General features: G+C 41.8%; 2 protein-coding genes across 2 annotated transcripts in view; both read right to left on the bottom strand.

Moving 5' to 3' along the window:
• Positions 1-12193, bottom strand: part of LOC121861144 (blood vessel epicardial substance-like) — a 40302-nt gene extending 28109 nt beyond the window's left edge. Inside the window, exon 1 of the mRNA XM_042358710.1 lies at positions 11382-12193. The gene's annotated coding sequence lies outside the window, so the exon portion shown is untranslated. The remainder of the gene's footprint in view (positions 1-11381) is intronic.
• A 2062-nt stretch (positions 12194-14255) lies between these two features.
• LOC121860984 (popeye domain-containing protein 3-like) overlaps positions 14256-15196 on the bottom strand; it is a 9560-nt gene continuing 8619 nt past the window's right edge. Inside the window, exon 9 of the mRNA XM_042358411.1 lies at positions 14256-14936. Within this exon, the coding sequence (XP_042214345.1) occupies positions 14725-14936 (212 nt within the window). The 3' untranslated portion in view covers positions 14256-14724. The remainder of the gene's footprint in view (positions 14937-15196) is intronic.

Genomic DNA, 15196 nt, shown 5'->3' with positions numbered 1-15196 from the left:
TAGAGACATACGGGTCAGTGTTGGTAAGGCAGAAGTATGAGTGTGTGGGAGACAAGGTGGTGGAGAGGTGGCGTGTGTTACCTTCACGCCATCTGCTTTATACTGGTGATCCCTGGGCTGGCCGCCTCCCACCACAACAAATGATCTCTGAAACCTGTTCGTACGTACCGCTGTGTGTCTTTAAGGGCGGTGTGGGGACGTGGCGGCTGTGAGCATCAAACACCAACATCCTCACCCGGCTGTCAACCAGTACACAAGAGACGAGAACTAAGACGCGCATACAGCAGTGACTCACTTCTGCAGAATTTCAGAGTAAAAATCAATATCAGCTGATCGATAATAGAGATGAGTGCAACAGCGACTAACAGAGTCTGGCCAAGATGTGTCTGGCGCCTCTTGATGACGCCACATATGTCACTACAATAAAGTCGACGATTAGTGATAATGTTAACTATTAATACTATGACTTCTGTAGTAAAGCGTGAAGTAAGAGTATTATCGAATTCTATGAAATATTAACCCACTGAGTCGTAAGGGTTCCTCTCAGCTGAATAAAATCGTCTGGTGTTGGAATAAAAAACCTCGGTAATGATTCAGAACTGCTGTCATCTGTTACTGGGTGTTGCTTATAGACGCTGGAACCTACACCGTCTGATAGAGTTGGATCTTGTCATATCTATAACTTACACTATAAATATCTTAGAAAATGTGATCCAACACCCTACCTTACAATGATGATGATATTACTGATTCTGGCAACTCGATTCTACTCTGAGTAACACGACTTATAGCAGTAATAACCTCAACTACAAGACACCAAGCTCAAAGATGCAGACAAAATGGTGTCGGAGCAACGCTAAGACTCTATCATAGTCTATTGTGTTTTCTTACCTGCAGAGGATGAAGGAAGGCCTAGCGTATGAGTCTCCTGAGGAAATGTGATCGTAGGGAAGTTTTGGTAATGAGATACACCGTTTAAATAGATCCGGATTCTCAAAAGGGTTCGTCAGTTAAATCCGGATTCTCAAAAGGGTTCGTCAGTTAAATCCGGATTCTCAAAAGGGTTCGTCAGTTAAATCCGTCTTCACTGTACAAAAACGCATCTGATTGGTTAACATGCTCATTTTAACATGGACTTGGTCCTCACATGGGCGAAGACTCGAAAACAGAGGCTATAATGGCGTTGAATTTACACTGAGACTACTACAAAACACCATAGGCTCTATATCTCTAAGAGTTAACTATTAAGCTCCATGGAACACTCCTAGAGCCAATAAAGGATCCTAAGTCATCACATAATCAGTCACAAACAGACCGAGAGAGTCGTAAAATATTTTCTAGTGACCTTTGTAATGGCTGTGTGTGTGTGTGTGTGTGTGTATGGGTGTGTGGGTCTGTGTGCGTGTGTGTGTGTGTGTATGGGTGTGTGGGTCTGTGTGCGTGTGTGTGTGTGTCTCCTCCCCACCCTGGGTTACATAATTCACATGGACAGAGACCCTTGATGGCTGGTTCACACTGTCTGGGGACCCATCACCACCATCACCACCACCACTACTACCACCGTCAGTCCATCACCACCACGGACCAACACACCAACCTCCAACATTCCTACCACAACCACTACACTATCGTCAACCACACGACCATAGCCAACATCAACCACTATTACCACTACTACCACCATCATCAGCCCACCACCACCACCAACCTCCATCACTACTACCACTACCACCATCGCTCTACACCATCACCACCGCGCTATCACCATCACAGTCACCACCATGTTATCACAATCATCACTACCACATTATCACCATTACAATCACCATACTATCACAATCACATCACCATACTACCACTGCACAACCAACACACTATCACTACCACAATCCCCACCACTACCACAACTACACCATCACCCCACTAACACAACCATACAACCACCACCACTACCACAACCACCACCACTACCACAACCACCACCTAGATTGATGTTAAATTAACTTAGTCTAAATCCACGTTTAATTTAACCGAACTTAGGATATTCCATTCTTAATTAAACCGAACTTAGGATAATCCACACTCAATTTAACCTAACCTAATCTAATAAATATTACGGGTATTTAATTTAGTTTAACCTGCCAACTGCTGAAGTAAATTTCGTCCACCCTAACCTAATTAAAGCATTATTATTAACGTACTGTAGGTATTATTATCATACCACCATAACTCAGAACAAATAAATTTAACCTCCTTCAACACTACGACCATTAGTTTGAAGGACAAGAAGAAATAAACACGAGTTAAATATAAGTTAAATCTTACCCCTCCATGTTATGACGTCACGCTGCTGCAGGTGCTTGTGTCAACCATTGTTGGAACGCTTCCTAATCTACCTGTCTCGCGCCCACTTGTCGTCTGCACCGTCAACTCCTGTCAATTCATACTCTCATCTCTAACCCCGAGGAGCTAGCTGTGTCTCATTTATCCTCCTGTCTTGTAAGCTGTGAGAAATATATGTCGGGTGTATGTCATGGCAGTGGAGCGACGGTGAGATCAACATGTTAAGGTCTTCTGAAAGGCGGGCTAATGGAGCAGTCATCTTAGTTTACTTTATCATGATTATTATTAGTTCCAGAATTATTTATTTGTATTTTAGTCATAAATTGGTAGCCGAAAGATAATATTAAATCTACAAATTACTTAGAATAATGATAAATATAGGAACGAAAAAGACTCCAAACATTGTTGACACAACGCCAATGTCTGTGACTACGGCACTAAATAATTTCCGACCTGATAAACCGAATTAACCTTATCTAACAAACTTAATTTAACCCAATTACCTTTAAAAACTTTTTAATTTGGTTGTGTAAGGTAGATAAGTTTGTTTTATGTCATCTTTCACATTTTTTTTAATGCAGTAGCCTCACTCATAGTTGAATGTAGTACTAGAACAAGTGATCGTGGGCCCTTCGTGCCCGGTGGCGAGTCCGGTGGTACAGTTTACCAAAGCATGAAAGTTCGAACGCTCGTGCTTGGCTAGCGAGCAACTGCCGGGAAGGATGACAGCGTACACATACATCGTGTTCAGGCGTAAATAAAATGGTGAATTAATGCCTTCCTAAAGAAACCATCGACATGGGACCAGGTTTGTTCCACTTTACGAATTTTTTGCGATTTTTCCACCAAGTTTGACGAAAAACGATTGTGCCGTTTCGGCTGCCCAGAACAGACAGACAGACAGACACACAGACAGACAGACAGACAGACAGACACACGCCTAGTCCTATAGTATATTAGATACACGAATAACACGATTATTCTTACTTCCGTACATATTTAACGTGATTAGTGACTTTTAGGTCCAAATATCATCTGTACACAAAAATTTAAAAGCAAAATATATTACTGTGATTATAGTTCGTATCCTTCATATTCACCGCTTATTATTATTATTATTATTATTATTATTATTATTATTATTACTACTACTATTATTATTATTATTATTATTATTATTATTATTATTATTATTACTACTACTACTACTATTATTATTATTATTATTATTATTATTATTATCATTATTATTATTATTATTATTATTATTTTATTATTATTATTATTATTATTATTATTATTATTATTGCTGCTGTTGTTAATATTATAGAGAAATATATGAGTTTAATATTACAACACAAAAAACATTTATCTACATTCGTTCGCCCAAAAAAAAATTAAATAGTTTTGACCCAGGCGCCTTGGAAGATGTTTTTCAAGCGAGGTAATCAGGATGTTGTTGTCGTGGTCAGGATTCTCAGATGATACTAAGTTTACATATTTTTTTGTCTCCTCTGATAGGGGGACGTAGGGGAAGGGACGAATTTAATTGGTTCATTTAAGCGATGACACAAGGGTATTCTCAGTGGTTAATGATGTAATTTTCTCACTAACTTTAGATGTGAGACGTGATTTAATTGAATTACTTAAGAGATCATTATCTGTTTCTTCTTTCCGGTTTTTTTTCTCTCTCTCTCTCTCTCTCTCTCTCTCTCTCTCTCTCTCTCTCTCTCTCTCTCTCTCTCTCTCCTTCATTTTTCATTGTTTATCATTGTTTCTTTTCTCTTCGTCTCTCTCTCTCTCTTTATTCCTATCACCTTATCTCTGTTATTCTATCTCCTTCTTTCTCATTTGATTTCCTCGCCTTCTATCAATTTTAGTGTGGTTAGGTTGGGTTAGGTTAGGTTAGGTTGGGTTAGGTTAGATTAGGTTAGGTTAGGTTTGGTTAGGTTAGATTAGGTTAGGTTAGGTTAGGTTAGGTTGGGTTAGGTTGGGTTAGGTTACCACTAGGTTGAAATAAATGGCGTCTCATCTCCAGGTAAGCCATTAACGCCCTTAAACAACGAGGCAATAGAGTTGAAAATTACGTTGATTCTTTTTTATTACTCTGTCGTAAACACTTCAGTTACCTAAAGGAATAATAATATTTACTGTCTCATCTTTAAGAACGTGAGAGTAAACAAAACAGCTGTTTAGTTTGGCTTGTTTACGTCTTGTCTGGTCTGTCTGCCTGTGTTGTGTTGTGTTGTGTTTTGGATGCGCGCCGCTGTCAACCAAAATACTCTCTCTCTCTCTCTCTCTCTCTCTCTCTCTCTCTCTCTCTCTCTCTCTGTGTCTCTCTCTCTCTCTCTGTGTGTCTCTCTCTCTCTCTCTCTCTCTCTCTCTCTGTCTGTCTGTCTCCAACACATAAACACCGTGGACCATTTCTCTCCTTCACTATAACTTGTACCTTGTCATCGACCATAACGAACGACCTCGTCTTGTGGACCATTAAAACTGTCACCGCCACATACTGTCTGTCTGTCTGTATCTCTGTCTGTCTGTCTGTCTGTCTGTCTCTCTCTCTCACCCCACATACCATGAGTGACGTCGCTTGTATGTATGTATGCATGTGTGTAGTGTGTGTAGTGTGTGTAGTGTGTGTAGTGTGTGTGTGTAGTGTGTGTGGTGTGTGTGTGTGGTGTGTGTAGTGTGTGTGTGTGTGGTGTGTGTGTGTGTGTGTGTGTTGACGCTGATGAACTACTACAAGATTAAGAGGTTGTTATTGTCTGTGTTTTGGGGGAGCAGCTGAAGTGTGTCGTAAAGGTCTCATGACACTTGTGATGGCTTCAAGGGATGTGTTGGAATGTGTGTGAGGGGGTGTTGGGGTGTGTGGTGATGATGGTGTGTGGTGATGATGGTGTGTGATGGTGTGTTTACGTGAGCTACAACTCCTATATATAGTGAACTGTATATTATGACGTCAACAAGAACGCCAAGACTAGACGTGGATTCCCAAACGTTCGTAATGTGAAAAAAAAATCCCTCCCTTTCTCCCTCCCTCACCTGAGACTCTCACACCTCCCCCTGCCTTCCTCACCTGAGTCTCTTACCCCCCCATCCCACCCCCCTCACCTGAGTCTCACTGGGATGTAATTAACCTTGAGGAGGAAGGAAGTGTCTGGAGACGGCCCTGTGAGACGATGAAAACAGAGAGACACACCAACCTTGAATACCTGAGTGAGGAGGGCGGCCAGGCGGACAGGTATCTCATTCATACATCTAGACGGACGGACAGACGGGCGGAAAGACAGACTGACAGATGAGCAGACAGACAGATAGATAGACAGACGGACAAGGGTTATAATATTTTCCCTTTACTGTGATACATTAAAATGGTACTCGGTAATTGGTTATGGTGACGTGGCATTTGGTAATTGGCTGAGTATGATGACGTGACATTCAGTAATTGGCTGAGTATGATGACGTGGCATTCAGTAATTGGCTGAGTATGATGACGTGGCACGTAATTGGCATGATGACGTAATTGGCATTCAATAGTGGCTGAGTATGATGACGTGGCATTTGTAATTGGCTGAGTATGATGACGTGACATTCAGTAATTGGCTGAGTATGATGACGTGGCATTCAGTAATTGGCTGAGTATGATGACGTGGCATTTGGTAACAGTATTTGAACTTATAGAAAATATTATTTCGTCTATAGATTCTTAACATCAATTTTATAGATGAATTCGATGAAAAAAATAACAATATTCCAAGTTTTCATCAATGTAGGTAGTAGGCAGCTACCAAACAGGGAGGTACTACCGCCTGGGAAGATATTGGAAGCATAATGTGTTGTCTAATGGTAGACCCTGCTGCCATATGTGACCAAGTCCCAGGTTGGTGATCTGACTTTCTGCCTCATTTACACACAATTGCTGGGTCTCAATTGTTTCTCTTACTTTGACAACACAACATACATACATTGTTTCTCACTATTGATCTTTTTTTTCGTTATTGTATTTCTTATGGTTCTTTTTTATATTATTATTATTGTTGTTATTGTTATTATTATTTTATTTTAATTTTTTACTGTAAATTTTATTTACTATGAACTAATTATTATTACTATTATTACATTTTCGCCCCCCAGGCCCTGATGTGGGTCAGCGACCTGTGCCGGGGTGGGCTAATACCCGTAAAAATAAAATAATGTTTTTGGTTCAGAAAAAATAAAATAACTCTTGACTAAAACTCATTAAATTGAATAAAAATTAAGATGATTGGATAACAGTTTAATAAGTGTGTTTATTTATGTAGAGAAGAGAATAAGATTGTTTATAAATTCACGTTCTTGTTTTAATAAAGTATTGGATGGTTTAAAAATGTTTGTTGTTGTTTTAATAAAGTATTGGATGGTTTAAAAATGTTTGTTGTTGTTTTAATAAAGTATTGGATAGTTTATAAGATAGTACGTCTGTTTTTCAGGAGAGAGAGAGAGAGTTAACATTATCGACACACACTCATCCAGGGATCTTCCTTCGCCCTCTGCCAGCACAAGTAAGACACTCCTTCCCTCCCTCCCTCCCCCCTCCCTCCCTCCCTCCTCCTCCACTCCCCCGCTCCTCTCCCCCTCCTCCCTCACCTTCAGGATAACGAGGTCCAGTGTTCGACTTCTTCAGTCTCTCTCTTCTCTTCTGTGTCTCCCTTTCATTTCTCTCCCACTTATCCTCTTATTTTCTCTCCCTCTCCTCCTATTTTCTCTCCCCTCTCCTCTTATCTTCTCTCCTCTCCTCCTATTTTCTCTCCCCTCTCTCTCTTCTCTCCCTCTCTATCTTCTCCCTCTCCTCTCCTATTTTCTCTCCCTCTCCTCTTATCTTCTCTCCCTCTCCTCCTATCTTCTCTCCTCATATTTTATATTTCTCTCTCTTACTATCTTCTCTCCTCTTTATCATTATCTCTATATATTTCTCCCTCTCTCTATCTCTCTCTCTATCTTTCTCCCTCTCTTCCTATCTTTCTCTGCTTCCTATCTTCTCCCTCTCTTCCTATCTTCTCTCCCTCTCTTCCCTATCTTCTCTCCTCTCCTCCTATCTTCTCTCCCTCTCTATCTTCTCTCCTCAAGAACTGCGGGCTGAGATGGAGGTGGTGGAGTTGATGGAGTGGGTCGTGGTGGGTTGATGGAGTGGGTCGTGAGGTGGGTTGATGGAGTGGGTCATAAGGTGGGTTGATGGGTCGTGAGGTGGGTTGATGGAGTGGGTCATAAGGTGGGTTGATGGAGTGGGTCGTGAAGACAGGTTGATGGGTTGATGGAGTGGGTCGTGAGGTGGGTTGATGAGTGGGTTGATGGAGTGGGTCGTGAGGTGGGTTGATGAGTGGGTTGATGGAGTGGGTCGTGAGGAATGGGTTGATGGAGTGGGTCGTGGGGTAGGTTGGAGTGGGTCGTGAGGTGGGTTGATGGGTGGGTCGTAAGGTGGGTTGATGGAGTGGGTCGTGAGGTGGGTTGATGGAGTGGGTCATAAGGTGGGTTGATGGAGTGGGTCATGGGTGGGCTGGGATAAGTTCATGTTGTGTAATGAGGGTGGATGTGGATGGGTAGCATAGGAGAGTAGGAGGAGGAGGAGGAGGTGGGAAGGAAGAAGAAAGCAGTAGGATGGTAAAAGGACAAAGAGAGAGAGAGAGAGAGAGAGAGAGAGAGAGACGTGTGTGTGTCCTTGGCTCTATTTCACTGGGGTACTGGGTCGTGGGGTACGCTGGGTCCAACCTTCCCACCCACCCACCCAACGACCCACCGAAACACCCACCCACCCACCCACATCTTAAAGGTTATGTTCGTACCATAAGTCATCCACTCTGAGTGTTACTGGTCGACAGGTGTTACTGGTCGACAGGTGTTACTAATTAACAGGTGATATTAATCGACAGGTGTTACCGATCGACAGGTGTTACTAATCGACATGATTAACTAATCAACAGGCGTTAGTAATCAACAAGATGTTACTAATTAACAGATGATACTAATCGACAGATGTTACTAATCAACAGGTGTTACTAATCGACAGGTGTTACTAATCAACAGGTGTTACTAATCGACAGATGTTACTAATCAACAGGTGTTACTAATCGACAGGTGTTACTAATCAACAGGTGTTACTAATCAACAAGTGTTACTAATCTACAGATGTTACTAATGGACAGGTGTTACTAATCAACAGATGTTACTAATGGACAAGTGTTACTAATCAACAGATGTTACTAATCGACAGATGTTACTAATCGACAGGTGATACTAATCGACAGATGTTACTAATCAACAGGTGTTACTAATCGACAGGTGTTATTAATCGACAGGTGTTACTAATCAACAGGTATTACTAAACAACAGGTGTTACTAATCAACAGGTGTTACTAATCAACAGATGTTACTAATGGACAGGTGTTACTAATCAACAGATGTTACTAATCAACAGGTGTTACTAATCAACAGGTGTTACTAATCGACAGGTGTTCGACTTTATCATCATTCACATCCTCATCATTAAAGCAGAAACTAAGTGGTGAATTAACAAATAAATAAACAAAATAAATAAATAAATAAATTCTATCAAGCTTCCTCAAACACAATCAGACTCTCTATATAAACAGACGCAAAACGCTGATAAGGCTCAAATTAACCTCGTACATGGCATTACGGTCTAGAATTCAATAGAGTTCAAGCGTAAACACGACTCTATACCTCTCGGTCGCCAGGTAAACTATGCTAATTAAGGTCTATAGGTAAGGTGATTAATCTCTAGGTAATGTGATAGGTAATTAAGTTGATAGTTATAATCGTGTGATTATTTTGGATCACCTGAAGATTAGACACCCCAATGTTCTCTGGCTGGGTTGGGTTAGGTTAGGTCATCAGAGAGAGAGAGAGAGAGAGAGAGAGAGACTGTACAATAAAGCAAATACAAATAACTGAAAATAGAAAATCAAAAAGAAAAGCAATTAGACAGACAGACAGACAGACAGACCAGGTGAAAAAGTCAAAGGTCAGACGCTACGGTTTGTTGACATCTGCCCACGTGTTCATTAATGTTAGTAAACAAAGATGACGAGGCAAGATTACTCGAGAAGTTTAATGTGATGGCGACTCATTTTATCAAAGTTTCAGGGAGTTTTAAAACTTTTGCCATAAAAGAAAATACAAGTATTTTTATTGATGAAGAAACGAAATTTGAACCTAGACTTCTTGAAATTATTTAAACTTTCAAGACTAAAAAAAGACTTCAGTTATGTAGAGATATTTAAAAATTATATTAAAAAGTATTTATTTTAGACGTTTTGAAAATATTTTATACTTTCAAAAAAAAAAAAAACTTTATATCAGACACGTTGAAAATATTGAATACTTTGAAATAAAAAACAAACATAAATAATCAACAAATTTTGAGAATATTTTAAACTTTCTAAAAATGTATTAGTTTTACCACATTATTATAATTTCAAACTTTGGTAGAAGAGATTTTAATTCATAAAAAAGTATTCAAGACTAAAACTATATTAAACCTTCAAAAAAATCACTCATGTTGAAACGACTTTGTCTGATGGTGTCTGTCTGATGGTCTCTCTGAATGTTTGTGTCTCTCTGTATGTTTGTGTCTCTCTGTCTGTCTGTCTCTGATTATCTCTCTATCTTTCTCTCTGTTTCTGTTTATCTCTCCCTGTCTCTCCCTTCTCACCCCCTCAGACAGATAGGTTTTACCCAGGGTGTGTACTGAGTCAACACGCGCAGTCACTCACCCACTGCTTAGCAAACTTTCAACTGGCACTCAAGTGTAGATTCAGCCAACTGGGAGGAGCTGGGTGTAAGTCGGTCGGTGGGTGGGTGGAGGGTAGTTATGGGTGGGTGTAGGTGGATGGAGGGTAGTTATGGGTGGGTGTAGGTGGATGGAGGGTAGTTATGGGTGGGTGTAGGTGGATGGATGGGTGTATAGGGATGGGTGGGGTATACAGATGGTGGGTGGGTGTGTTAAGGGGTGAGTATAGAGGAGTGGTGAGGGTGTAGGAGGGTGGAATAGGTGTAAATTAGTGGGTGTAGGTGATTAGTGTAGAAGCATTATAGGTATAGGTGTAGATATGTAGGTAGGTGTAGAGTGTGTGTGTGTGTGTGTGTGTGTGTACCTCCTTGGTTAAAATCTTCAAGTCCCATTGGCTCATCAAGGTTCCCAATGGGTTAGGTTAGGTTACTCCCCTGTCTCGCCACCTACCCAGGCTTGACACCCACGTCTTCTCTGAGTGTCGTAATCCTGGTATCGTCTGTAGGTGATATCCTGATGTAAATTTGATTACGTTTTATTCTCAAATCTTATCTCCTAGGTACATGTTTGTCTGTCTGTGCTTCTGTCTGTTTGTGTGTCTGTCTGTCTGTGCTTCTGTCTGCTTGTGTGTGTGTCTGTCTGTGTGTTTGTTTATTTGTGTGTGTGTCTGTCTATGTGTTTGTCTGTCTGTCTATTTATCTTGATTGAATTGATTAACCCAACCCCTTATGTACCTGTAACCACAATATTACAGGTACAGGTCCAACACACGCTAGTTCCTGCCTGTACTGGCGTTACGATGCAGCTATGAGAAACAAAGAGAGTGTGTGTTGTGCTTTATGGATGATGATGATGATGATGATGATGATGATGATGATGATGATGATGATGATGATGATGATGATGATGGTGATGATGATGGTGATGATGGTGAAATAAATACGACAAATAGAACGATACAAGAGAGTTTTGTTTACGAATAGTCTACCATATGATTGAGTAATTACTAACCACGGGTAGTTAGTAGTTATGTGGATTACTGTAGCACATAGTACACCTGTAGTGGTAAACAGTACAACGATATTCAGTGGATGGTATATACAGTATGTACACTTCAAGGGGACATAGTACATCAGTTTAGATAATTAGTACAGTACAACAGTCAGTAAGGAAGGAATGATCTGTACACTTTACGGGAGATGTGGTGTACGTGTATACACCTGAGAACACCTGGTGTAGGCGGACTTACTTGTCGTGGAGGTGTGTCTGGTGCCTGCTGTGTAGTGCTGCTCCAGAGGGTCATGCTTCTCTACACACACTTGAGGGTGTTACACTGGGCGAGCCTCACACCATACTCCTCCCATCACTGTAACGCACATGCTAGCCATAACACCACACTACCACCTCTTACGGGGGGGGGGGCGCTACACCCAACAACAACTGGGAAGATCCTTTAAACCAGCTGAGGAGCTTCAGGATGTTTATAATAGCTGTGGGACCTCTACCACAGCAAGTGAGGGACTCCACCACACTCACATCACAGGCTGGCCACTCGTCCACATGTCACACTGGTCGTAGTTCACTATTCACCAGGTGACACCCTGGCGCCGGCAGGTGTGGCGCTGTCCAACTCCGCCAGTTACTTGAGCAGGGCGTCGGTGAAGAGCCCGAGCGAGGCGGGGCCGAGGAACACCACCTCTGGGTCAGCTCACAGACATAAAGGGTCGAATACAGCAACAGGTCTGTACACTTTGATCCCTGGTGACAAGTTAGCTCGCCTGTAGCACTTCCTTCTGGTTAATGATGTACCAACTAGATCACCTGACTGTGGCACACCTCGGTCCTCACTGAGTTAGATCCACGAACACGTTAACACCTCGGGTTGAAGACACTGGGGGCAGCCGTGTTATGGAGAGTAAAAACGTACAAAGCACGAGGGACAACAACACACAACTCGCCGTCAAAAATAGTCTGGAGCCGCAGTGTTGGTGACGGTGAGGGGGCCGTGGCTGGTGCTGCCGCCGCCACCTCCCACACGTCGTACCGCACTATGATACGCATCACAACACTACTCTCGTGTCCCTGTGATCACCGCTCCTCCATCACAACACTGTCAACAACTCATAACTCCCCTCTAACACCCTCATTAAACCAAACCAGAAGAAAAATACAGTTAAACAAGTAATAGCTCCCCAACCTTCCCCCTCAAAACAAAATCATAACATCTACCTTTAAAACGGCCCCTAAAAAGGTAGATAAACTAAACGTGAAACCTGTGCAAAAGACATAATATTATTAGCAATACCACCCAAGCATCGTGGACGAGAGATGTACAGAGAGGAGGAGTGTGGGTGTGTGGAGGAGGAGGTGAGTGTTGAGACCTGTCAGTCATCTGCTCGCTGGAGGCTGAAGGTAGCAAAGGTGTAGTCAAAGTGGAGGAGGAGGAAACCACGAGCTCTAGAGGTGATCAATATGAGATAAAGTCAGAGAATAATGTCCACGACTGATGGTAAAAGTGTGTGTGAGCGTGGTGGTTCTCTTGTCACCCCCCTCCTCCTGTGTCACGGTGCTCAGGGAGGGTGAGGGAGGGTGAGGGGTCTTCACACCCTCACCGCGTGCATCTCCACCAGCTGGGTGTGTCCAGGCAGCGACGTACGTTCCAGTTGGTTCCAGGAAACTCGTGGCAAGACGCGTGCGCTGGCACCACGACCAACGCCCCGGCGACCTGCTGCTGCAACCTCCTGCAGGCTGCCTACCTATGGTGCTACAGGCCTCTTACTTACGGTGCTGCAGGCTTTTTACCTATGATGCTGCAGGCTGCCTACCTATGGTGCTGCAGGCTGTCTATGTGGTTGCAGGCAGCTTACCTATGGTGCTTCAGGCTGACAACATATAGTACTGCAGGTTACTGACCTATGGTGCTGCCTACATATGATGTTGCAGGCCTCTTACCCATGGCACTGCAGGCTGCCTACCTATAGTGCTGCAAGTTGCCTAACAATGAATACTGCAGACTCGTACCCTAAAGGGCTGAGGGCTGGGACATTGATATCATTATTATTAATATAAAATTCTGTTTTTTTCTTATTACAGTTAATTAAATTTTTTTTTCTTTAATAAAACTAATATGGATATATACCTGTATATATCTTTAGTAAATGTTCCGTTTTATAATTATTTTCAATATTTATACCTTTATTCATTCATCTTCCTAAAGAATTATATAACAATCACGTCTTTTCTTACATGTTAATTACGTTTTTTTTTTACTCACATCTTCATTTACTTTAGTTACTGCTGTGTCATTCTCCGTTTTCTTTATTAATCTTTTCAGTAGAGTTAATATTACCTTATAGGATAACAACACAACACAGGAACAATATTGGAAGCATTTATCATTATTATATATGTATAAATAAATAGTACATATATGGACTGTATATATGTGGTACTGGACATATGGCTTTTGTATATATACCTGTAGGACGAGAGTAATTAATTAGTGACTATCGCAGGTAATGTGGACTTGATGATGTCTTAATTGTACATAACACCTGTTTATACCTGACTATCAATTATTATACCTTACTAACACCTGTTAATACCTGACTATCACCTGTTATACCAGACTGTAACACCTGTTTATATCTGACTGTAACACCTGTTTATACCTGACTGTAACACCTGTTTATACCTGACTCTTAACGCACCTGTTTACACCTGACTGTAACACCTGTTTATACCTGACTAACACACCTGTTTACACCTGGCTATATATAGATACAGTAAATACGTTCACATAATCTTAGTCATGTACAGACACAGAATAGTCAGCTATGAATAAAATTAAGTCAGGTATATATGCATTAACGTCATGTATATAGTGAAAACTCTTTCTAACGGACTATATGTGAAAGGTTAGTCCATTATATCGAAGTCCGTTATATGGAGGATTCACTATACATTAAATAGGTATATAGACAGGTAACAGAGCCTATAGACAGGTAACAGAGCCTATAGACAGGTAACAGAGCCTATAGACAGGTAACAGAGCCTATAGACAGGTAACAGAGCCTATAGACAGGTAAAAAGAGCCTATAGACAGGTAAACAGAGTTTATAGATTGCAGAACAGAGCCTATAGACAGGTAACAGAGCCTATAGACAGGTAAAAAGAGCCTATAGACAGGTAAACAGAGCCTAAAGAGAGGTGACAGAGCCTATACAGGTAAAAAGAGCCTATAGACAGGTAACAGAGCCTATAGACAGGTAACAGAGCCTATAGACAGGTAAAAAGAGCCTATAGACAGGTAACAGAGCCCATAAACAGGTAACAGAGCCTATAGACACAGGTAACAAAGCCTATAGACAGGTAACAGAGCCTATAGACAGGTAAAAAGAGCCTAGAGAGGTAACAGAGCCTATAGACAGGTAACAGAGCCTATAAACAGGTAACAGAGCCTATAGACAGGGAACAGAGCCTATAGACAGGTAAAAAGAGCCTATAGACAGGCAAACAGAGCCTATAGACAGGCAAACAGAGCCTATAGACAGGTAACACAGCCTATAGACACAGGTAACAGAGCCTCTTAATTAACGGTGGGTGTAGCGTGACGAGTCTTCCAACCAGGTGTGTATGTCATGACTGGTGTCAGTAAGGGAGTCAGTAGAGGGTAGTTCAGTCAATGGGGTCATCTCAGGTCGACCATTGGGCACGTAGCCATTCTCCCGGTACGCTAGGTTGTCCCGGTACGCGCCACGATTCTCCCGGTACGCTAGGTCGAGTCGCTCACGCCCTTCGTAACCTGGTGGTGGTAGGAGGAGGGAGGGCTCTCTCTCTCTCTCTCTCTCTCTCTCTCTCTCTCTCTCTCTCGACAATACTAGTCAATAGATGATAGGATGATGACTCCTGAGGTGTTTATTAGATGATGGTGAAGGATGATGATGGTGTAGGATGATGGTGAAGGATGATGATGGTGAAGGATGATGGTGTAGGATGATGGTGTACTGTAAGATGATGGTGTAGGATGATGAAGTTGAATGATAGTGCAGGATGATAGTGACT

This window comes from Homarus americanus, unplaced genomic scaffold, assembly GCF_018991925.1.
Source record: "Homarus americanus isolate GMGI-L3 unplaced genomic scaffold, GMGI_Hamer_2.0 scaffold52806, whole genome shotgun sequence".
Taxonomy (NCBI): Eukaryota; Metazoa; Arthropoda; class Malacostraca; order Decapoda; family Nephropidae; genus Homarus; species Homarus americanus.
The sequence above is the reverse complement of the archived record's forward strand: the minus strand, read 5'-3'. Positions and strand labels throughout refer to the sequence as shown.